Source organism: Rattus rattus, chromosome 1 (assembly GCF_011064425.1).
Source record: "Rattus rattus isolate New Zealand chromosome 1, Rrattus_CSIRO_v1, whole genome shotgun sequence".
Lineage (NCBI taxonomy): Eukaryota > Metazoa > Chordata > Mammalia > Rodentia > Muridae > Rattus > Rattus rattus.
Genome location: NC_046154.1, coordinates 46,929,458 through 46,953,742, shown reverse-complemented (window position 1 = coordinate 46,953,742; position 24,285 = coordinate 46,929,458). Strand labels below are relative to the sequence as shown.

General features: G+C 46.0%; 2 protein-coding genes across 4 annotated transcripts; both read left to right on the top strand.

The window, feature by feature from the left end:
* The first annotated feature begins 1,393 nt into the window (after nt 1-1,393).
* Nucleotides 1,394-8,823, top strand: Magoh (mago homolog, exon junction complex subunit). Its single transcript, XM_032900826.1, has 5 exons — nt 1,394-1,589; nt 3,569-3,627; nt 5,319-5,429; nt 6,411-6,493; nt 8,583-8,823. The coding sequence occupies exons 1-5, from the start codon at nt 1,502-1,504 to the stop codon at nt 8,680-8,682; spliced, it is 441 nt and encodes a 146-aa protein (XP_032756717.1). The 5' UTR covers nt 1,394-1,501; the 3' UTR covers nt 8,683-8,823.
* Nucleotides 8,824-10,576: 1,753 nt separating this feature from the next.
* Czib (CXXC motif containing zinc binding protein) lies at nt 10,577-19,931 on the top strand. Of its 3 annotated transcripts, XM_032900798.1 has the most exons (8): nt 10,577-10,669; nt 10,882-10,965; nt 12,252-12,308; nt 12,740-12,821; nt 12,996-13,027; nt 14,101-14,178; nt 15,544-15,609; nt 17,523-19,931. In XM_032900798.1, the coding sequence occupies exons 1-8, from the start codon at nt 10,664-10,666 to the stop codon at nt 17,598-17,600; spliced, it is 483 nt and encodes a 160-aa protein (XP_032756689.1). In that variant the 5' UTR covers nt 10,577-10,663; the 3' UTR covers nt 17,601-19,931. The 3 variants fall into 3 exon arrangements, with proteins under 3 accessions (XP_032756689.1, XP_032756698.1, XP_032756706.1); XM_032900807.1 differs by lacking the exons at nt 10,577-10,669; nt 10,882-10,965 and adding an exon at nt 11,009-11,093; XM_032900815.1 differs by lacking the exons at nt 10,577-10,669; nt 10,882-10,965 and adding an exon at nt 11,218-11,512.
* The last annotated feature ends 4,354 nt before the right edge of the window (nt 19,932-24,285 follow it).

Genomic DNA, 24,285 nt, shown 5'->3' with positions numbered 1-24,285 from the left:
CTTTGTTTTATGCCACAGACCACCCAGGGGAGTGTGTCAGCAGAGGGACCAAGGCTTGGATTTTAGGTAGAGAACAGATTTGGCATGACAGACAGACACAAACTCAAGGTGTGTGCTGTTGTAAGAAGCTTTACTTCTTGGCGTATATTTAAGCAGTTAGAATAGGACATCATAGTTGGCAATCATCTAGCTCTTATTTATCACCCCACCAAATGTCCCTTGTAGAGAGGAAAGCTAAACATACAGTCTCAGAAACAGTTCTCAACTATAAACAATAGTTTAAAAAAAAACTGCAGTTATACTGCCAGATTTGTGGGCACCAGGTATGCATTCATCATTTATCTTTATCATAATAAAGTTTAAACTCTATTATTTATGGCCCCTCAGAATAGTAAGGAAACTTTTGTAACCATAGTTAATTCTTGATAAGTTTGTTCAACTTGTTGGAACTTGTCTATGATCTTTCTAAAAGAATCGTTACTGTTTTAAATCATGCTAAACAAAACTTATCCAAAAGGGGGGAAAGGCTTTTCTGGAACAGTCATGTTGTTAGTAACTGCAATTAATTTCTCTCCTATTTACTGGGAGCTAATGGGTACAGCAGTTGAACTCACCGCAGCCATTGAGTTCATCAGGATCATGATGGTGTGAGACGTTTTCATCTCTGAACTTTCAGTTCTTGAGACATCTAAAGGTACATGACCATCTTCCCACACTGCTATATTCTTAAAATCAGATATTGTTGACAGGCTTAAAGTTGCTAAGATCACCAAGGCTAGAACACAGAAGGCACCTCCACTGCAAGCATAGACCCCAGTCATCATCTATCTGTCGGGAGACTGTCAGGGACCTCCAGGAGGCCAAGCCATTCCAGGCACAGGCCTCTGTTCTGGATAGAAACGAAGCACAAGAGCTTCATATCAGACTCTACTAGAGTAGGTGTGACAGTTTTACTGGTCTCAAACTCGTGACCCCTCTGCATTACGCTCTTTAGCGCTAAACCATAGACATTCACTGCTCTCCTGCCTCAAAGCCAACTCCTGATCAGCACACTGGGAAGTGGAAGAAGGGGGCGCAGCGTGCTCATAGATGGGTGAATCATCCTGCCCCATTTTACTGTGGAAACTCATCTAGGTTCAGAGTGTGAATAGCCTTGTTCGACTCACTCGTCTCGTTAAATTGAGGTTGAGCCTTACTGGACTCCAGAGCTCTGTGTTGGAGCTGAAACCTAGGTGAAGCTCTCTCTGGATGCAGTTCTCCGGTGCCAAGACCTTCCAGAATTCTTGACTTCCCGCGAAGGGGGCGTGGTCTTGATCTTGCTTCAAGGCTAGGGGGCGTGGCAATTTCGTTCCCGCCTCCGGAGAGTGAAATAAAACTCCTAGTGTCGCGGTGGCGGACGTCATTTCCGCGCGCCACCATTACGCCGGTGTGGGGCTCAGACCGCAGACAGTGTTAGTGTCATCTGTTCCTAAAGTTCGGTCTTGCTTGTCCCTTGCGAAGCATGGAGAGTGACTTTTACCTACGTTACTACGTGGGTCACAAAGGCAAGTTCGGTCATGAGTTCCTGGAGTTTGAATTCCGACCTGACGGTAAGAGCGGCCTCCTGCCTGCGGGGAATGGGACCGGACCCGGGGAGGGCGGAGGAGAAGGCGGGCTCCGGAATGTAGCGAAGCAAGGGACTCAGACCCGTGGTGCTGTTGGGTTGTGAAAGGCGCATTCCTCTGTCGGCTTCATTGATTCTTTCTGTTCATCCGCTGGAGCTTCTTAGTAGCTTTTTAAAAAGCCAGATTGCTTACATTTCAACAAAGATCGAGTGCCCATCTTAGATTGGGCTGTTTTTCAGTCTGGGGACAGAGCAACGAAAATAAATGTTCCCCTCTCGTGAAGAAACCACAAACAGTGATCTCTTGTAGTGAGGAGTGATCAGAAAATAAGGTCGCTTTTAGAGAGAACTCTGAAGAGCCGGTATTTGAATTAAGCCGTAATTGAAAACGGATCAATTTTTGAAGTTCAGGAAGAAAAAAGCTCTATAGGAGTAGCAAGTGTCAAGGTTATAGGACCGCAAAGAACCAGACATATTTCAGGTGGTCATTGGGGTGACTGGAGGACAGTAGTCGATGTTAGGCAGGAGCCTCACTGTACAGGTGTTTGTAAGGCATGAATAGGGGCAACAGGAAACAGTTGAAAACTTTAAAAGACTGGTTCGTTCTTTAAAAAGTATCCTGGACAAGAAAATGTAGCAGCAGGCCTAAGTAATTTCATTACTCTAGTTCTCTGATTCTTTCAATAGCTGTCCTCTGTCTTCCTGTCAAAATTCAAACCCCTACCATGGAAAACAGCCAAGATTGAGTTCCTGCCTGCCCTTCCAGCCCCAGCCCTACAATAATCTTTCCACGCTCAGAATCCAATCTTTGTTTATGCCTGCAGCATCCCAAGCACTTTTTAGTTTGTAGTCTCTTTGCTGTGACTTCTGTCCAAAACACTGTCTTGTCTTTTCTTGGTCCCTTAACCTGTCCCTACATTTTACTGTACATCCCATAGCCTGCCCACTCACTCAAAGTAACTTTATGTATGAACTTCAGCCTACATTATTAGGTGGTTCTTTCCAAAAGAACTCTTGTTTCTTTCTACTAATACACTGGGCTGTTTTATTTTGATTTTGAGAAAGATTCTTACTGGGTAGCCCTGTCTGTTCCAAAATTGCAGTTCAGACCAGACTAGCCTCAAACTCAAAGAGATTCACTTACCTCTGCCTGCTGGAATTAAAGGTGTGTGTCACCATGCCCCTCCCTCCTTTTCTTTTCCCTTTCTTCTCTCTCTCTCTCTCTCTCTCTCTCTCTCTCTCTCTCTTTCTTTCTTTCTTTCTTTTAAATCTTCATCTTCAAGGTATGCCCAAGGTAGTCTTTTGGCTGTGCACATAGGCAAAGGGCCTTATGAACTGAATGTGCTCAATTTTAAAATGCAGAGATAGGGGCTGGAGAGATGGCTCAGTGGTTAAGAGCAACGACTGCTCTTCCAGAGGTCCTGAGTTCAAATCCCAGCAACCACATGGTGGCTCACAACCATCTGTAATGGGATCCTCTTCTGGTGTGTCTGAAGACAGCTACAGTGTACACATAAACATTTACAAAATAAATAAATCTTAAAAAAAATGCAGAGATAGATCAGTGACTGTGTATGTCTGCCTGTTTGCTTGCTTGCATGCATATGCAGTTTCTGTAGTTTTCAAAGTACTTTCACAACCCAGTTGAACATCAGCATGATTCTCTATAGGTAAGATAGCAATCAAAATTCCCATTTACAGCTGGGTACGCTAACCTGCAGAAGCTGTTTGCCAGAGTTGAGAATGTGTTCGTTTGCTACATCACCGTACCTTTGCCAGGACTCTAGTTCATGCACAGGTCGGTCTTCTGGTGCTCAGTGGTTGAACGTGAAATACCAGAAAAACTAATATCAGAGCTGGGAAATGGGTTGTATATAATTTAGGCAAAGCTGATATTCTTAGGAGGGTAATGCTGCTATGTTCATGTTTTCTAATACATTGCATTCATTTTTTTTTCTCCCAAAGGTAAATTGCGTTATGCCAACAACAGCAATTACAAAAATGATGTCATGATCAGGAAAGAGGTACAGACCTTCCCTTCCCTTCGAGTTAGCCTTCTGTTTCACATGGTTTGTGCTCTCTCTAGTGATGGTAATGGAAGATGAAGTGTGGGAAGTGAGCACCTATTTCTAAACAGCTAGATTATTTCTCAGGTCTCTAATTCGCTCTTTTCCCTCCCCACTGAATCAATAGCTGTTTGAAATCTGTGTATCTTGATTTGTACCCTTGTTATGCCCCTTCCTGACCATGTGACCTCAGACAAGTTCTCTGGCTGAACTTGGTCTCTGTAAAACAAAGGATAAGAAAACCTTCCTCTCCCAAGGGCTGTCATAGAATTAAATATATTTACATTGTTTGATATAGTTCCTAGTACATAGACTATGACGAGAGCATCGGATTTGCTTCTGAAGAGGAAAGAGATCGGGAAAGTCTTTTAAGTGCAGGCTGATGCCTTGTGTGACACTAGGAATTTTACATATATGTATATTCTTTAATCCTGAGTATAAAAGCCCATGTGACAAAGTATTGTGCTGTATTCTCATATAGGAAAATGATAGCCTAGATATTAAATCTGAGGCTTGTTCATAGTTACTCTTATCTGTCTTGTAAGAGATAATGATAGGAATTTGGGCATATCCATATCTCAGTAAAGTTCGTGTGTTCCATTCTGCTGGGATTTCTACCATATCACTAGGGCTTCATCAGAACCATTTTCTTTTAGCCACTCTTACACTTGAAAATGACAGTCAGTATGTCTTCATACTATTTAGCAGTTAATTTTGTGCCATGTCAGCATCATATCTTTTTCCGTGTTTTGCATGACCTAGTGCTCCTCCAAAGCGTACTATCTAAGAATGACTAGGATGGGGCTGAGCTGATAGAGTGCTTGTCTTCATGAGGCCCTGGGTTTCATCCTTAGCTTCACAGAAACGGGTTGTGGTTGTCATGTCTGTAATATCAGCACTGTGGAGGTGAAAGCAAGATGGTCATCAAGAGTTCAAGGCCAGCCTCAGCTGCATAAAACCATACCTTTAAAGGGTGATTTAGTTGTCTGTTACCACTGTAACAATATATCTGACAGAGGCTATTGCAGAATTATTGACAAGAATTATACAGGCCTACAATCCCAGGACTTTGTAGTAATTCAATTAGACGTGGTGGTGGTGGTGGTGGTGGTGGTGGTGGTGGTGGTGGTGGTGGTGGTGGAGGAGGAGGTGGAGGTGGTGGAGGTGGTGGAGGTGGTAGTGGTGGTGGTGGAGGTGGAGGTGGTGGTGGAGGTGGAGGTGGTGGTGGTGGTGGTGGTGGTGGTGGTGGTGGTGGTGGTGGTACACCACTTTAATCCCAGCACTTGGAGGCAGAAAGAGGCGAATCTGAGTTCAAGGCCAGCCTGATCTACAGAGCAAGTTTCAGGTCTACACAGAGAAACTGTCTGGAAAAAGCTTTTTTAAAAATTAATTAATCAGTTAATTAATTAGAGTTCATAGCAAATTTGAAGCCAGCCGGATTAAATGAGACTCTCAAACAAAGAAGAGATTTTTTAGGCCATCATTCTGGAGGTTCAAGATCCAAACATCACAGCAGTAGTGGGAATGTGTGTGGCCATGAGGTGACCTCTCAAACCAGGAGAGAGATAGACACAGACACTGGTGACACTACAGTGTCAGGTCTGGTGTGCGGTGAGGACATAGGCTCATACATTTTAACTCGATTGCAGGCTTATGTACATAAGAGTGTGATGGAAGAATTAAAGAGAATTATTGACGACAGTGAAATCACCAAAGAAGATGACGCTCTATGGCCCCCTCCTGATCGAGTGGGCCGGCAGGTGAGTGCTTTATTGACTGCACTTTGTACTTCTTCCAAAGAAGAGGAGGACTACTGCTCTATGGGATATGGGGAAGAGGGAGCCCTACCTGACTAGGAATACCCTGTTCTAGGGGAATCATTAATTCCATGTTGGTGCTGGGGATGGAACCTAGGTCCTCTGGAAGGGTAATCGATGTTCTTAACCACTGAGCCAGCTTTCCAGTCCAATATTACCATTTTGGTAACTAAAAAATAAAATGTAATTCTGCCTTGAGTGCTACTTAACCCTTCTGCTTCAGACTTCTGTTTTCTGTGTTTCTCCTGTCTTGTATAGCCCATGTTTCTATCCTAAAGCCCAGGGACATGGGTCACTTTTAAAATGTAAAATTGTTCTGGGCATGGTGGCATATGCATCTAATCTCAGCACTTGGGAACCAGAGGCAGGGGGATCTCTGGATTCTAGGCCAGCCTGGATCTACATAGCAAGTTCTAAGTCAACCAAAGTTATATAGTAAGACCCATCCAAAAAAAAAAAAAAAAGAAAAACAAACTAAAACAACTTTTTTTTTTTCCCAAAGGAAAAGATTTATAAATCTGGTTTTATTAAAGTTAAAACTTAGCTAGGCTGTGGTGGCGCATGTCTTTAATCCCAGCACTCAGGAGGAAGGGGCAGGCAGATCTTATCAGTTTAAGGCCAGCCAGGTCTGTAGAGCAAGTTCCAGGATACCCAGGGCTATACAGAGAAATCATGTCTCAACAAATAAAAAACCTTAAAGGTTGTTTGATAAAAGGCATCAAAATAAAGTTGAAGCAAGCCACAGACTGGATGAGGATACTTGAATGAATATATAAATATATATATTCATTCATACACACACACACACACACACACACACACACACACACACATATATATCAAAGTCAGACAGTATTCATTTATCAAGCACAAGCACACAGGGCAAGGGCTCATCTAAACTCTGGTCTTTGTTTTTATTTTTAGGAACTCGAAATTGTCATTGGAGATGAGCACATTTCTTTTACAACATCAAAAATTGGTTCCCTTATTGATGTCAACCAGTCCAAGTAAGCATATATGATGTTTATAATCAGTTGTGTCTGTTGTTGGAGATTGAAAAGTATCAACCACACGGGGTCATCATACAAAGATGTGGTGCAGACAACACTGAGGTGGGCGGTTCGATCTTCATTCATAGGGGGCTCCGGGTTACAATGGCTCAGTGTCGTGGAGGGGTTGGTTTCAGGAATCTTGGTACTAGAATCTTTAATTTCCTTATATAAAATAGTGTCCTGTTTGCACAGAGTCTGTGTACTTCCCACGTGCTTTAAGTCATCGTTGTAAGGCCAAATTCTGTGTAAATAGCTGTTACAGTGTATGGCTTAGGAAATGATGACAGGACAAGACATCTGAACATGCATGTGACAGTGGCAACCTCATGAGCTTACCTGCATCCACTCATGGCTGAGCCACAAATGCAGCGCTTACAGATTCAGGCCATTGTGTTCTCAGGAGTTCCTTCTTTTACTGTGGAGGTTCTTGCAGTTACTGCTTCTCGGTGACGTGGAGGAATGGGCAGTGACAACCAAAAGAGGACATGAAATGAGGCCATGCACTGCTGCTCACTGTGGGAACAGCTTTCTCAGGGTTGACTGTTCAGACTAGCCTATCCTAGTCTTGGTGAAATTTGAATTCTAACACCAGGATGTGACTCTGTTTGCTAGAAAGAACCCTTAGAATTTAGCAGTTCTCTGCTTCCTGGACATACTTGTCAGCCCTGCTTACTACTTTAAATTTTTTTCTTCTATTCTGAGAGCAGTAGATGGTCATTGTCAGAAATACAGGAAATACAGAAAAGAGAAAGGGAACGATCTTTCATGCCCTTAATAGACAACCAGTGATAACATGGTTTTGTTTCAGAAAGGATCTTATTATCTAGCATGACTACCCAGGAACTCAGCCATATGGGTCAGGCTGGCCTTGAACTTTGAACAGCATGTGTGCCGTCCCTGCCCAGCTCCACCTAACATCTTCACATGTAATTTCTTAGTTTTAGAAAACATCAAGGGCTGGAGAGATGGCTCAGAGGTTAAGAGCACTGTCTGCTCTTCCAGAGGTCCTGAGTTCAATTCCCAGCAACCACATGGTGGCTCACAACCACCTATAATCAGGTCTGGTGCCCTCTTCTGGCCTGTAGTTGCATACATGCAGGCAGAAAGCTGTATGATGTATACATAATAAATAAATAAAAATGTTTAAAAAAAAAAAAAAGAAAACATCAAAAGCTGAGGCATAGTGATGCATGCTTGAAATCTCAAGTACTTGGGAAGTATGGCACAGGAATATCTGGTCACCCTGTGAACCCCGAGATTGTGTTATTTACTTTGAAAAACCCTGCCTTTAATTGCAGTGTGGCTCAATTTTAGCACACACCTTTAATCCAAGAGCTTTCTGCTTGGATATTGTAAACAGGATTAAATTAAGTCAACCATAGGCCAAAAGGGGGAGTGAATATTGACAGAGAATGAACATAGGAAAAAGCCATAGAGAGTAATGGAGTCAGGAGGGCAGATAGACACAGGAAGTGGAAGGAAGAGGCATTCAGTTTGAAAGAATGTTTTAGGAAATGGCTTCTGGGACATTGGCTGATGAGGAAGGTCAGCTGGGTGCTTTCTCTGCCCCTCTGAGCTAGGAGGCTTTCACCCCAGCATCTGGCTCTGGAGTCTTAAGAAGACCCAACCTCAAAAAGGACAGATTTTAAGCCCGTCACGCTGTGCTGGGGTGGAGGTGTGACTTTTTGTTTTGGTTTGTGTTGCTGGGAATTGAACATGGTTAGAGCCTTGCATTTCTCCATCACTGACTGACCTGAATTTCCACTTCTATATACAGTTTTGTTTTGAAAGCACAAGAGACAAACTCTGTTTTAGAAATCACAGGTTTCCCCCTTATGTATTTTCACAATAAAAGCAGCATTGCTTAAATGGCTTCATAATACTCCATTTTAATAAGTGATCGTCTTAGTGGACATGTGCTGCCTCGGCTGTTATTACTGTGAATATCTCATAAGGAGCGTTTTTATAGTAATAGGGTTATTCATTTTTTGCATTTGCCAATTTTTCTCTGCTCTTAAACAGTTTCCTTTTCTTTGTATCCCAGGGATCCAGAAGGCTTGCGAGTGTTTTATTATCTTGTCCAGGACCTGAAGTGTTTAGTCTTCAGTCTTATTGGATTACACTTCAAGATCAAGCCAATCTAGATTGGATATTGTGGACACAAGGCGGGTGGGAGTTTTTAGTTACCGGAATTAGGAATTTTCTGTATATTGGGGCAATTTTTATAAACAATAAATGAAGGTCTTTAATAAATGTGGTAACATCTTTTTTGTTATTTTTCTAAACACCTGAATGTGTGAATTCTCAATATATAAATACAAACATTCTGAGGGAGACTTGACAAAGGAAAGAAAAAACCCTAAGCAACTGTCTAAAAACTACCATTTTACAGGAAATAATGGGGAAGGGTTTAAAAATACAGCAAGGGCCAAGGAGATGGTTCTGGTAGTAAAAGCTTTATCTGCATAAACCTGACCACCATCCACATCCCTGGGACCTATGTGGGCCAGCCTGGACCACCTAGCTATCCTGGACCACCCTGCCTTAACAAGGTGGAAGGCAAGAGCTCAGCACTTCCACACCTGTGCTGTGCCAGTACACACATAAATAATTTTTTCAACACAGTGAGAATTAAGAATCTCATTAGCAGTATCTCAGGACAAGGTACCTGGATTTTGTTTCAACAAAGTCTCCCCTCCCTTTACTGCCCAGGATGACTTTGAACTTGGGATCAGTCTCCCAAGTGTTGGGATTATAGGCAGGTGCCACCACACCCAGTTCAAGGGCAATGGGAACCCTGAAGATTCACAAGATAATTCATTGTTGGAATTATAGTTCAGTAGTAAAACACCAGGCTAGCATTAGTGTTAGCTTTTGGGCAGAAAATTGTATTGTGGTTGGGCTTCTTTACATATATCCTTTATCTAGTGTGGAGAACTCTTCAGGTAGACTGGCAGGAACTGTCTCTTGCCATTAAATTTCATGGCTTTCCGAAAATAGCTGATTAGATTGCACTAGAAGGAATGGGATTTGGTAGGTTTCATTTGACTGAAGGGACATAAGGAGCCTAAATACATAGCTTTTGAGACATTCTAGTCTGAGACAAGGTCCCAAGCGTCCTCAGACGTTTCATACTCAAGTTAGGGCTATCATTTGTATCTGGCATGTCAGGATGCCAGACTTCTGAGATACATAAAGGCCAGTCGGGTGGTATCGAGCAAGGGGCCGAGGGGCGGGGAGGGGGGCTGTCAGGGATTAAGAGAACTTGCTGCTCTAGTAAAGGACCCCATTTCGTTCGTAACATTCATGGAGTAGCTCACAGCACTCTGTTAAAGAGTTATGATGCCCTCTTCTAGCCTCAGTGGGAGCTTCATGCATGCTTCTGGAACATAGAAATACTACCTGTCAAAATAAACCTACAATTTAAAAAGACTAGGCCATAAAAGTGGGGGCCAAGCACTTGAGAGGCAGAGGCAGATGGATCTCTGAGTTCGAAGCCAGCCAGATCTACAAAGCGAGTCCAGGACGCTCACAGGGCTATTACACAGAGAAACCGTCTTGAGAAAAATGGGACATGTTTTCGAATGTTGGTGCCCCCAGCTCCTGCAGTGTCGGTAAGTATATGACTCTAAGGTGGGGGAAAACTGTTCAGACATAGGTACCACGAGAAGGACTTAGACACAGGGCAGCCCTGTGGAAAAGGTCGAGTTATCAGATCGTGTCGATTCAGTGGGCAGTTTAGAGGGCGACTACCCCAAACCTGGGAGGCTGCAATGTAATCTGAGAAGCCTCAGGACCATAGGGTAGTGAGAAGTCTGATAGAGAACCGAGGGCCTAGAGAGGTTTGGCAGACGTTTCGAGCCCGACTATCTTGCCTGCTTAATGATGGCACAGATTGAGAATCAGTAACCATCTCTAGCATAAACGACTACACCGGTTCCAGCGAACCTACAGAGGAGCAGCCCTGATTGGCAAGTTAAGGAGGGACCAGCTAGAAAAAGCCAGCCTACACCGCTCACCAACGCCCCGCTCCCCGCCCACCCGTACTGAGGCTGCGCGGCGGCACCAGCTTTTACGACGGGCCGGAAAGCAGCTGTCGCAGTAGTATAACGTGGACGAGCAGCTATGGGGGTAAGAGGAGGCGATTTGCCATGGGGGCATCCCCGCCCCGGTAGCTGAATGAGATATGGGGCGGAGGTGGCGAGGAGCTCAGAGTCGCGAGCTCACACCAGGAGGGAGTGGAAGGAGTGAGGCCTGGGAGGCCGGGCTTGAGCCGGGAGGGGCGGAGTGGGGCGTGGCACGCAGCGAGACCATGCCTTCAGCTTGTCCCGCCCTCTTCTCAGAAAATCGCACTTCAGCTCAAAGCCACACTGGAGAACGTCACGAACCTTCGGCCAGTGGGCGAAGACTTCCGGTGGTACCTGAAGGTACGACGGAAGACGGATTTCTCCTGGGAAGGGGAGGAGCATCGGGAGGCGGTGGGCATTTTAGATCTCAGGGCCAATCCATGATCTCGGTGTTGAACTGGGAGCTTTTCTGTTCTTTAGGGTCTGAGGTACTTAACCAGGCATCTAAGTGAGCTTTTCAGAATGGAATTCAAATTATTTTTTATTAATTAAACATTAGCCTTATTTAATCTAGGCTGGCCTTGAGCTCTTTATGTATCTAAGGATGACTTTGAACTCCTGATCTTGCTAGGATTACAGATGTTTGGCCTCCTCGAATGGTGGAGTTTTCTGTTTTTATCCCTCTTTGGTTCTGGAGGTATATCTGAATTTGGGGCCGCACGCTAGCACTCTCCTGATGTGAAATCCTTCCAGCTCTTGGTTTGTAATCATACACTGAACAAAATGTTATTTGAAAGGACCTTGTGATTACTTAATACGGTGAATAAACTCACCTTGTTTTATTTGCTCGTTTTACTTCTTGTGAAAGTTAGCCGCCCTTCGTTTTCACACAGTTCTAGTAAACTGGGTAGGTTCTTTGTGCGTATGGTCTGTAGAGGTCCAAACAGTGTGGGGCTCTTTATTGTCGCAGATTCTACTTTATTCCAGTCTGTTTCAGTGACTCACACCCAACCAAAGCCTTGTCTTTCAGGAAGCCGTAACCGATGGCTTTTATTCACACACACACACACACACACACACACACACACACACACACACACACACACACACACACACACACCAGCCCACACTAGACAAGTGCTCTACCACTGCACCCACAGCTTCCTCAGTGCTCATTGGAAGAATGGACTTCTTTCACTTGAAGAAGCACAGAATGATGAGGGAGAAAGAAACAGTACAAAATGAGGAACTGTGAACCCCAGCACTCAGGACCCTAAGCACAGAGCTCCTAACCAGCAGAGTTGCTGGGGGCCTGTGACAACCTGGTGTCCCCAGCCAAATGGCACAGATTCTAGAGGAAGGCGGGGGTGACAGCATCAGAAACAACTTGTTCTTACCTGGAGATAAATCTGCTCATGTCCTCTTTGGCACTGACCTTATGATGATGTAAGAATTACCTAGAAGATAGGATCTATTAGGCACAGTGGCATTTATTTGTAATCCCAGTACTTGGAAAGCAGAGGCAGGAAGATCTGAGGTTCAAAATCAGTATAAACTAAGAGGAGGTATTAGGGTATGAGCTTGTTTTACAAAACGCTTATCCTTCCAAGTCACCTGCTTACCTAATACTCTTTTTCTTCCCCAAGATGAAATGTGGCAACTGTGGTGAGATTTCAGAGAAGTGGCAATATATCCGGCTGATGGTAATGGTCCCTACCACATACACACATACGCTCCTGGGCAGAAATTTGGTGAAACTGGGCTTCATCTCTCTTTCCTTTGACCATATGGGGGTGGGGGGGAGGATATTGAAAGAGCACCAATGTGACCCGAATGGGGAACAACAGGCATCTTTGGGATATGAGGCAGAGTTCAAAATCAAGAAGGACCTTTTTTCTCAACCATGAGAAGACTCCTTAGGGTTCTGCCCCAACCAGGGATTGAATCCACGCTTTGCACATCCTGAGCATGCTCTACTGCCAAGCTCTCCTTCACCCTCTTGTCGCTTGTCAGCAAGTAAACTCACTTCTGTGGTCTTAGTCTGTTCTACTGGATGAGGTGGTGAGATGAGATCTCTCTGGGACCCTTTCGTCTAACTGTTAGATGACTAGAGATTCTGTTTGCTTCTCGTCAGGACAGTGTGGCGCTGAAAGGAGGCCGAGGCAGTGCTTCCATGGTCCAGAAGTGCAAGCTGTGTGCACGGGAGAACTCTATTGGTAGGTCAGGCAGTGCCTAGCAGGCTGACTGGAAGCAGGCTTGTGTTGTCTGGGGGTGGTCTTAGGCGTGAAGTACTAAAACCTGTGCAGCTCTCCCTTTTTCCCAGGCCACGTCTGGGCACCCGAGTGGATCCTGGGTATAGATTCAAGTCAGCTTTTCCTTTTGTATTTCAGAAATTCTGAGCAGCACCATCAAGTCTTACAATGTAAGTTTCCTGCTGTAGTGTCAGAAGTGGTGGGATTAAATCTGACCCGATGGCTGGGAGGTGTGGGTTCAAGGGTAGCTGCATCAGAGTGGCCTGCCACTGGATATGGCCCCATGTACTTAACTCTTTGTTTTGCCTGAGACTAGGCCTCAGTGGTAGCCCAGGCTTGTCTTAAACCCGTCACGCTTCTGTTTCAGCACCCTGAATGCTGAGAGTCCAGGTACTTGACACCATGCTCCCCTCTTTATTACTCTCTCATGCACTTAACACAGTTGTTATTTGCTCAGTACCTTTTGTCCCCCATATATACATCATCCACTGAGTGACACTGCAGTGTTTTCCTGAAACACTGTACACGGGATGAAAATTGGGGCATGGTAGTCTGAGCCATGGATGAAGTAGGCGTAGATTTCCTGACTACCCACCTCCCAGAGATACCCTCTCCATGCACCCAGCCTTTCTCATAGTATGGTAGATGGTGGATTTTTCCCCTCACTTTTTAAAGATGTATTTGTTATGTATACAGCATTCTGCCTGCATGTATGCTTGCAATCCAGAAGGGGGAACCAGATGAGCCACCATCTATAGCAACTGCTAGAGATTGAACTCAGGACCTCTGGAAGAGCAGACAATGCTCTCAATCCCTGAACCATCTCTCCAGCCTGACATGGTGGATGGTTAGCAAAAGGCCATGGTGTACTTACTGGGACCATATGAATTGTCTAGAGCCCTTGTAGCTTAACATTCTTGTCTTGGTCATTTACCATTCATTGAACATAATGTTAGGGTCAATGCTTGGCTCTCAGTACAATAAATATGTAGCGTTTCCTCTGCTCTATTGACATGCAGGAAGGCTGGCCCAAGGATCCTTACTCTTCTGCAGAATCTGTGTCTACAGAAGGTCCTACTGGGAGCAGTACTCTACATAGGCTTTTTGTCTTTTTAAAGGGCTAACTTGTTCTGTTATTCTAGGCTCACAGGTGTAGTAAGGGCCCACACGGTAAAAAAGACAGAGGATATGGGGTCTCCTGAGGGCCCATTAGGCCTGCCTCCTCAGTACACTTCCTCTCTAGGCAGAAGACAACGAGAAGTTCAAGACAATAGTAGAGTTTGAGTGCCGGGGCCTTGAACCAGTTGACTTCCAGCCCCAGGTATGTATTTTTAAGACTCTCTGGGGTGGGAATGAAGTGAGTGAACTTTGCTTCTCACAGAGACTAAAATAGGAATACTCCATCTTGCTTTTCCCTTCCATGTTCTAGCACTGAGCTACAACACAAAGCAGGAAGTCTGTGGATAGTAACTGTCACTTATTAAATGCCTACTGTGTGCTGTGTTCCATGCCCATCACCTTTCTGTTATCCTTACTATAACCCTGTGGAGTGATTCATCCTAGTTTTTAGAGAAGGGAATTCAGAGGCTGTAGCATACCAGAGTCCTACTAGAGGACTGTAATTTGAACCCAGGTCTGTGTCTGAGTCTCACAGTCAGTGCTCGTCCCTTGTTTGTACATTTTTACCTTAAAGTAAATCTGTGGGGTAAGTTAGAAAATATGGTATTGGCATCCCCATGCCATGAACAAAAACACAAATAAAAATCTTCAGCCACACAGAAAGTTCAAGGCCAACCTGGGACCCTGTTTCAAACAAACAAATCCTAGGTTCAGAGCCAGGCGTAGTGTGTCCCTCCTATAATCCCAGCACTGGAGGCTGAGGCAGGTGGATTTCTGTGAGTTCAAAGACAGCCCAGTCTACATAGCAAGTTCCAGGATAGCCAGGGATATGTAGAGAGACCCTGTCTCACCAAACACCCCACAAACTAAGGTTCAGAGAGGAAAGTTGGGGCACACCCAGATCCTTCCACACGGCGTGATGAGAGAGTTTACCACTCCTCTTTTATACTTGGTTAGTTTTTGTTAACACAAACTAGAATCACCTGAGTAGGTGGCCTCAAATGAAGAACTGCTAATTGCTGATTGAGGCGGGCCTGGGATATATAAGAAAATAGCTGAGGCTGGACATGGTTACATGCTTTTAATCCCAGTACTCGAGGGACAGAGGCAGGTGGATCTCTGAGCTCAAAACCAGCCTGGTTTCCATAGTAAGTTCCAGGTCAACCAGAGCTGCATAGTGAGACTGTCTCAAAATAGAGAAAAGGATGGGAAAAAAAAGTAGATGAGAGGGCAGGAAGCTCCTCCCAGATGGTCTCTGCCTGTCTGTAGGCTCCTGCCTGGGGTCCCTGGATGACGGCTGTACGAAAGTAAACCCTTACTCTCCCACATTGCTTTTGGGTCTGATGCTTATCACAGCAACAGAAAGGAAACCAAGGCAGTCTTCTGGGCCAGAGCTGTAATTTAGAGACACCATGGCGGGGCCAAGTAACTTGGAGACTCGAGTTTTCCAGGAGCAGTTGTGTATCCTAAAGTTGCCTTTCATCTTGAAGGCTTTGCTAGGAAGAGCAGCCCCTGGGCAAGTACTCACAGCACCTTCCTTCCCCCTCCTGCTGTCCTGTCCCTGCAGGCTGGGTTTGCTGCTGAAGGAGTGGAGTCAGGGACAGTCTTCAGTGACATCAATCTGCAAGAAAAGGTGAGACGGGATCCTGCAAGGCTAACATTATGTGGTACCTGGTGGGAATTCTCTTTTTGGCAAACAGGGCTTTCGAGCTAGCTCCAGATTTGTGTGCTTTTGGCTGGTGATTCTGCTGGTGAAATGGCCATAGGTATAACGTTTAAGGGCAGCTGCCAGGGTCCGGCTCCAGCAGGTCAGGGCTCTGAGGAGGAACTGTGAAGTTGGCAATAAGAAGACACACAGATAAGTTATAGTTGAAGCAAGCTCATATTTCCTCTTGTTCTCTCTAATGTTATTTTTTTCTCTTATCCCTTATTTACTACTCAGAACAAAAGTCTTTACGCAGAAATAATCCTAAATCACATATTTCAAAAACAAATCTCCTCAGAAGCCCACGCAGTTAAACATTCTTCCTACTACTTTTCCTCCCAGAATTACATCTTTACCCCAAAGCAGTATTTTTTTTATTATTGATTGACAAAGTTTAATTCAAACCAAAGTTTATTTCAGCCAGTTTTCTTGCACTGGTGGGCAGACATGGGCCGCTACAGTGTGGCCGCCGCCTGTTGTTCTAGTTTACAAAGCCTTGCAGAGCTAGCCTAGCTAACCATCTACTCGCCTTCTCTCACTTCCTAGGGTCATTTATCTTCCTCTTACAACTGTGTTCTCAGGTGCATTCCAAAAACTGATAATCTCCTCTGTAAGCTATATGACCAGGAGACTCCGACTAACCATAGTTACAGGAACATTTGCAATTGCTTTCTTCAATCATTGGCCTGTCTCTCACAGGCAAGCCTTGTGGGCTAGCAGTACCTGAAGTTTCCCTGTTCTTATTTCCTATCTCCAGTAAATCTCACATGCAGCTGAAGAAAGGTATTTGCTAGTTTTATTGCTATCTTTCTATATATCTCATAAGAAGCCCTGGCCACTCGTATCTTTAAACTATTCTCAGAAAGTTCAACTGAATCATTAATCCGTGTTCACAGCACTGTCCTGGGAAGATCGTCACTCTTTCGCACTACAGGTAAACTGCCCAGAGAGGGGTGGAATCTCCCACACAGTAATCACACCCTGATAAACACAAGAAGAGCACCATAGCATCAAGCACAGCAAGGCCCAGCAGCAGCAAAGGGCACTCTGAGCAAAATCCCCCTGTGGCTTTGCCTCTCCAAGGTACAGCCATGGCTGCTCTGCCAACCGGTGACCATAGCTTCATTGCTGACTACAGCTCCTCCAGCATGGCCCCCGCCAGGCGGCCCCATGGTTATGCATGCAGGAAGGCTAGATGTGCCTGACACAGAAAGTGTACAGTAGATAAGCTTCATTCAGGCCCAAGTTACAGTGCTGGTGGCTGAGCTGCACAGTAAATACGCTGCTCTTAAACACGTAGAATGGAGGTAGTTACTGGTTGATGGAAATGGTGTGACCAGATGCTCATGAGAAGCTAACCCTGTTCTCAGGAGCAGTAGCTGGAGTGTTTGCGTGATCACTGTAGTATTGACTCAACCCTGCAGATAGACAGGCCTGTCACTCTAGCTCTGAGGGAAGAACGCCAGCTTTCTGTTTTTCTGGCTCCTTTGAACAGCAGCAGGTGGCATTCTGTGCCCACCTTGTGCCAGCTGTGGTGCAAAGTGTGTTTCCATGTGAATGGAAAATGAATGTTTCATTTCATTCTTTCAATAGTCACTCTCGAGTCCCCTATTTTTCTTTTGTAATAAAGGACAGAGCTCAGGTTTGGGGAAAGACATGACTTGCCTGGTTATGAGACCAAGAGATGGAGTTTGGGCCTGGGTTGTCTGCTCTGTTAAGGGTCTCCTGTGTTCATGACTAGCTGAGTCAGAGCCTGGATTGGGCTTTGGAACTGGTTCTCCACTGTCCACATTGTCCTGTTCTGCCTTGAAAGGCTAACACGCTGCCTTCTTATTTCACAGGACTGGACAGACTATGATGAGAAGACTCAGGAGTCTGTGGGGATCTTTGAGGTCACCCATCAGTTTGTGAAGTGCTGAACTGTCTGCCTGCACACCTGCCTGTAAGAACAGAGACAGAGCTCCCTGAGCAGCAGTTCCCATGGAGGCTTCTAGCTCTGCTTTCCCAGCACCTGTACCAAGCCCTCACAGTCTGCATGCCAAGGCTAGCCACAGTTCTGAGTCCCACCAATAAAGCCCCAGTTGGTGCCGCAGTGGTATGTGAAGGTGGTCTGAGCAGTACTTCTCCACAGATAAGAATGAATTCCGGAGGCCTTTACTTTCTAATCCTACTCTGTACCGGATCCAGTTTGCGCACAGCTTAAATAAAGTCTCTCCAGCGCTTAAGAAATAGGCAGGCCAGCCTACATGATCAAAGGCGTGAGAGCAGTGGCACAAAGGCAGAGAAGCCTATGGAGTGCTGCTGTGAACCCAGTAGCTCGAGCACCATGGTTCTCCAGTGAACCCAGGTATCTATTAGCTGCTCATTTCACACCCAGAGTCCACTCCAGAGACCAGCAGCCCACCGCTGGCCCATTCTGTCCACGTCACAAAATCCCTGGCTGATGGCTCTGTTCACTTGCTGTGATAGAGTACTTCCTGTCAGAGTCAACATCAAAGTCTTTCGTGTGTGATCAGCCTCTGCGTCCCCTGAAGCACCTCTTCCTGGTCCCAACTTATCTCCTGTTCTGCTTCCAGCCAGCTCTCGGAGAGAAGACTGCAATCATGGCCCATTGAGTCTCGTGGAACTGAAGATCCCCACACAGCAGACAGAGCTGTGAGTGCAGTGCTAGGCAATGAGTATGCTGTGCCTTCATACTTGGGGAACCACCATTTGGAAAAACTGTTTCCACATTTCTCCAGTACTCTACTGGAGAAAAGAAAGATTGTATTTTTAATTGTGCATACTTGTGTGTATTTATGTGTAGGTATGTGGGCGTGAATACTGGTACCCTTGGGGACCAAAAGAGGATGTCATGTCCCTTAGAGCTGGAGTTACAGGCTATTGTGACCCACCCATTGTGGATCCTAGGAACCAACTCGGGTCTTCTGCAAGAGCATTGTGTGCTCTTAACTGCTGAGCCATCTCCTCTGTAGCCCATGGTTTCCCACTTCTGATAGTAGAAAAGGGCCTGCCGTCCCCAGGCTGGTTGAGAGGGTCTAACAGGGAGTTGGCAAACTGGCCACATCTAAGAAAGGTAGGAAGGTACCTGCCTGCTTTTCCTCCCTTCTAGTCTGTCAACCATGTTGTGTATACTAAGCCCCCTGGAGAAGTTTGGTCTGGGTCTTCCAGTCCCATGGGGGTGTCTAAAGAGAGACCTGGGGAGAGGGAGAGGAAGGAGGAGGGATGTGCCACGGGAAGGTGGTTCGTGAGTGCACAGCCAGGAGGCCCACCTGTTGGAGTAGGAGTGACCCAGGCAGAACATGCAAGTGAGACCTCGGGGTGGCTGACCAGCATAGAGGGGTTGGCATCTGCCCAGCTCTAATGATTTAAAGCTTATTAGAGTGTAAAGGCCTTGTGTCTTTTATTTGGGAACTAAATGATCCAAGGTGAAGTAGAAACCCCTAATATTTACTGCAACAGCCCTGTTTCTTGCTTCCTGGGTGCTTCTGTAACTGAGCCTTCCTCAAGGCTGTCTCTCACCCACTAGGCCCAGCCAGTCCACCCCAGAAGCAAGCCGGTGCTCTGGACTTGGGAAGTAGCTTTTCTTGTTTCTAGACTCTTCAGCCAGTGTGTATTAAGTTCATGAAATCACTCTTGGTTGAAGAAGTAGTCATCAAGAAATCAAATAGATTATCCAGACAGGAAACACTCAATACCTATTTAACCAAAACAGCAACAAAGAAGCCCTTGACAGACCAAGACTTAGGAGAAAGCCAAGAGCAGTGCTGTGTTTATGAGTGAGGAAAGGGGGTGGTGAGGACTCCCCATCACTGCTTCTGTTGTTTTGCTGGGTCCCACCAGTGTGATAAGAGAAAAAAGGATGAAAAGAGGAAAGAACGAAGAAAGTTCAGCAGAGTTCAGAGGTGCTGTTAGATTTAAGATCTGTGAGGAATCAAGGGCATTTCAATTAATTGACAAGCAGAAACTCAAGAAAAGATGCCTTTTATAGTAGCAGCCTAGGGTGGGGTGTCTCTCAGGGACAGAGCACTTACAGAGCATGGGAGACTCCAGGATCACAAAGAAATATAACAGCGAGAAAACGTACCCGCTTCCCCAAACTAACAAGGGTTTAATCTCAAAGAAATCTATAACTGGAGAATACTAGTAAGTTTCACTAAAAGTCATGAAAGACCTATGTTATTACAGATAGACAATGTTCAACCAGACACCCATTTTCAAAAACTTTATAAATTTAATTGAAATTGCAACTTCTGTTCAAATAGAACTTGAGTCAGTTCTGAAGTCCCTGTGACTCACAGATGCCACAGTGTATGTACAGAGAAGTGGCAGTTCAGCTAGTATGGTATTAGCCTTGTGACAGATGGTGTTACAAGTGAACATGTTAATTATTAACTCTTCCTGTGTAGAGACAAGTGTTAAATTGCAACAAGGCAAGGTTGGAGCACTGCCTGTGCACTGAACACGTGTTCCAGCCAAGGCTTGTCAGCTTGGGTGTTCGGTGCTGACGTTACAGGAGGAGTGGACTACTGCCTCACTGCAAACCCTGGGCACGCGTCTCCCATCTTGGGCCTTATTTGGTTCATGTAAATGTGAGGACGGTTTCAGCTCTGTAGTGTGTCACTCAGTAAGATCAGCCCCGATGGTGTGACTGAGGACATCATTGCACACATGCGCCTCCGTACACAAATGTTAAAAAGTGGACTAGTAAGATGGTGGCTAGCTCAGTGAGTAATGGCACTTGTTGGCAAGCCTAAGAACCTGCCCCTTCTTACCAGGCTTATACACTGCACAAGCTGTAAATAAAGGTAGTTTCTGGAGTCTGGGGAGATGACAAGATGGGCAGAATATCTGGAGGTCAGAGGAGACTACAGGAGCTGGTTCTCCCTTCTACTATGGATTCCAAGGATCTAGTTAGGGTCTCCCAACAAGTGCCATCACCCACCGAGCAAGCCACCATCTCACTAGTCCACGTTATAAAATATGTGTAAGGGAGAGACGTGTGCTGTGCTGCATACACACAGGTCAAAGGATAACCTGTCAGTCTGTTCTCCTGCTGGGAAGTGAATCAGGCTGGTGACAAGCACTTTTACCCACAGAGCCATCTCACTGCTCCCAAACACTGGCTTCTGTCTGGAATTTAAACAAAGGTGCTCAGTCCGCCCTTGAATTGTCCCTAAGCAGCTTATTTTCAAAAGTACCATCTTCATCCAAAATGGGTGTTTTCTTAGCTAGACTGTGTAAGCTTGGCTTTTGTTAATAACGATGTTGTGGTTGTGGTACACTGGGCTTTTGTGGTATACGACAGCCTTTTCTGCTGTTTCTCAGAGCAGAAACGTCCAGGGTCTCTGCTTAGCTGACTGTGGCAATCACTACACAACACTGTCCTAAGCCATGTGCCAGTGGGGATGGGGGAGGGGAGCTTTCAAGCCAGGCCTCTAGAAAGCTGCAGTGGTCTCAGCACTGGGTAGCATTGTTCTGTGCATCTGCACATTCTCTAGCATTGTTTCCCAAGGGCTTCTCTAAACCAAATGCTTTAAAAGGGCTACACTGGAGCTCGTGTGTTTAGGAGCCAGCAGGAAGTGGGGCATAAGCCATTAGCTGCAATACCTCCCCAGCCATTCTTCTCACTGGGAAAACAGTTGAAAACAAATTTCCTGGCGCCACTGAATGCCTGTCAGATGTGCCTCTCCCGGGGGAAGCCTGCGACTATCTGGCAGGAGCGTTCCCAGCAGAATGGGCTGCACTTCACAGTAGGAGGTGCTGCGGGGCTGCAGCAGGGAGAGAGGTGATGCAGACTGCACGCTTAGCATGCCAGGGGTCCTGCACTGAAGCAACCAGACACAATGGTCTGATCAGAAGGGCGGCCAGGCGGTACTGCTCTCTAGGGACCCAGTACCCACTTGGAACCAGCCCAGAGCTCAGTCGTCAGTGCCCTACAGCCTCAGATGGGGCCAGCCTGACTCAGACTGCCAGCCCTCCGTGCCACCCTGCTGCTTCTGACAAGCTAGAAGAACATGACTGTCTTCTTGTCAGATGCAAAGATAAAACCTTTGCCTAACAGCTGCCTCTTGCTGCTCCCCAGGGTGGGAAAAAGCAGAAAAGTAGCTGCCTGTGTTTCTTAGAGAGGGGCTGTGAGCAGATTCTGTGCCCACACCTTCCAGTCAGAGATAAATGGTTCTGAACAGAAAGAAAATCTAACACAAGGAGAAAGCCATAGGTGTAGGTTACACTTACAGCCAGTTAGAACCGCCTCACAATAGTTCACTTAGGAAAGATTTGTGGCCTCTGGTGAATGTAATAACCATCACCTCAACCAGCAACAAAGTGCCTGGGAATCAGAAGTGATCTCAGGCCACCATCAAAGATAACAATGGCAAGATCAGGGAGCTCGCTAGTCAACTTTTCTGTTCCTTTGACCAAACACCAGAACTTACAGAATAATTTATGTTGCTTCCGGTTCCATCAGGGCAGGGATGCAGGGTTGGATACGGAGAACTGTGAGCCGGAAGCAAAGCCACCCAACTAGAGTAGGTAAGACCTCCTCTGCCCTCTCAAAGGCAGTTCCCGGCATGACCATACCTCCTAAATGTCTCCAAGAGTGCTCCCAATTAGAAACAAATATTCAAATACCAGAGACTAACTAGACATTTCTCATTCAAACCACAGAGCAGCACCAGGTGCTCTTCCCCTCCAGAATGGGCAACAGGAGCGGTGCGGAAGACGAGGGCCGAGTGGTCTAATGATGTGTCACAAAACACTCACTGGGGACTGGACATCAGTCTGTGAAATACAGTTGTGTAAAAAGGAGGGATTTAACCAAGGGAGAAACACTAGGGAGGTGAGGGGAAGGGGCAGGCATGTTAGCTTTTAGAGAAAGGAGACAGCCGAGCTCCATCAGAATCAGCACACCCGTGTTGGGTACAGTAGCATAGACAGGAGACACCAACTTAGCTTTTCACAACCCTCAGTCATCTCTGAACCATTCCACTTCCATACTGTGCTGGATAGTTTTATGTCAACTTGATACAAACTGAAGCCATCTAAGAGGAGGGAACCTCAATTAAAAAATGTTTTCATAGATGGGGCTACAGGTAAGCCTGTAGGTATTTTCTTAGTGACTGAGGGGGAGGGTCCTGCCCATTGTGTATGGGGCCATCCCTGGGCTGGTTGGCCTGGGTTCTACAAGAAAGCAGGCTGAGCAAACCACAGAGAGCTAGCCAGTAAGCAACATTCCCCTATGGCCTCTGCATCAGCTCCTGCCTCCAGGTTCCTACCCTGTTTGAACTTCTATCCTGACTTCCTTCAATGAAGAACAGTGATGTGGAAGCAGAAGTCAAATAAACCCTTTCCTCCCCCTAGCTCACTCTTTGATCATGGTGTTTCATCAAAGCAGTAGAAACCCTAGCTAGGACACATGTCCTGGTGCTTGTCCATGAAACTTCCCTTCATTTCCCCATCCACAACAGCTTTGTAAGGCTGTCTCACAATTCTTAGGCCTATTCAGAGTTAGTGGTGAGGTACTGCTCTCCCGTGCTGAACTTGATCAGGCTGGTTCCCTGAGTCAGAAAGGCTCTAGGCTGGCACTGTGGCTGTAGCTCTCTGGATGGACGTGGCCTTCTGCACTTGCGGCATTTATCACAGAAGTTCACTAACACACGCTTTGACTGTTTTGGAGGAAAGCCTGACACAAAATGTTGCTATATTTGCCTTTGAGTAACAGTCTGGGTAGACGGACACTTCCCTCTCCCTCCCCCTCTCCCTTTCTCTGCTTTACCTCTTACTTCTAGCCTACTGCTCGCCTACCTCATAAAGACCCTGCCTGCCTACCACAGGCTCTGCAAAGCTCTGGAGCTCTGTCAGTCTCAGGTCCTTGGTAAGGCCAGTTCTTCCTAAGGTCTCTCCTATCAGCACCAGTCAAACTGGACATCACACACTGCTTTCCTCACACCTAGTTCCCTCAATAGAGCTGGTCTCTCCTTTGCTGTCCTCTGGCCCCTGATAGCCATGGGGACTTCTCCTGTGATGGCCAAACATCTCTAATGGCTCTAATGATTCAGTATCCCCTTGTACTGCCTCAGGCTATGCAGCTCATCTCAAGGACTGATGTGTGGTCACACTGCTCAGTTTTTCTGCTTCTGCAACATGGGGACTGATCTCTGTTCCTGTGTCCCATGGTCTCACAAACCAGATTTTTTTGTGACCAAGTTCCTCCCAGGGGTACCAGAATTAGGGATTCAAGTAGGGGCTGTATATAACTGGCCTTTCCTTTTGGCCCCTTAGCCATAGAAAACACTTCCATTTTTCCATCTGTCTCACCCAATTTACCTGCTTAGTCAGGAATTCCAATGCCAAAGCCACCACTTTGTGTCCCTTTCTTTCTATCATTCTGTCTCACCCTCTACCCAATATCCCCAGTCTGCCTCTGGACTGTCCCCACCCCTGGCCTCAGATGGATCTTTTATTACCCACAGCAGTGTGCTACTCCCAGGACTTGCAACGCCTGCTCTAGACCACTGGCAGTTCTCAAAGCATCTCCTAACTTCTATCAAGAAGTCCTAGCCATCAAGCAGTAATGCCACTCCACCGCCTGGAAGAAGCCTG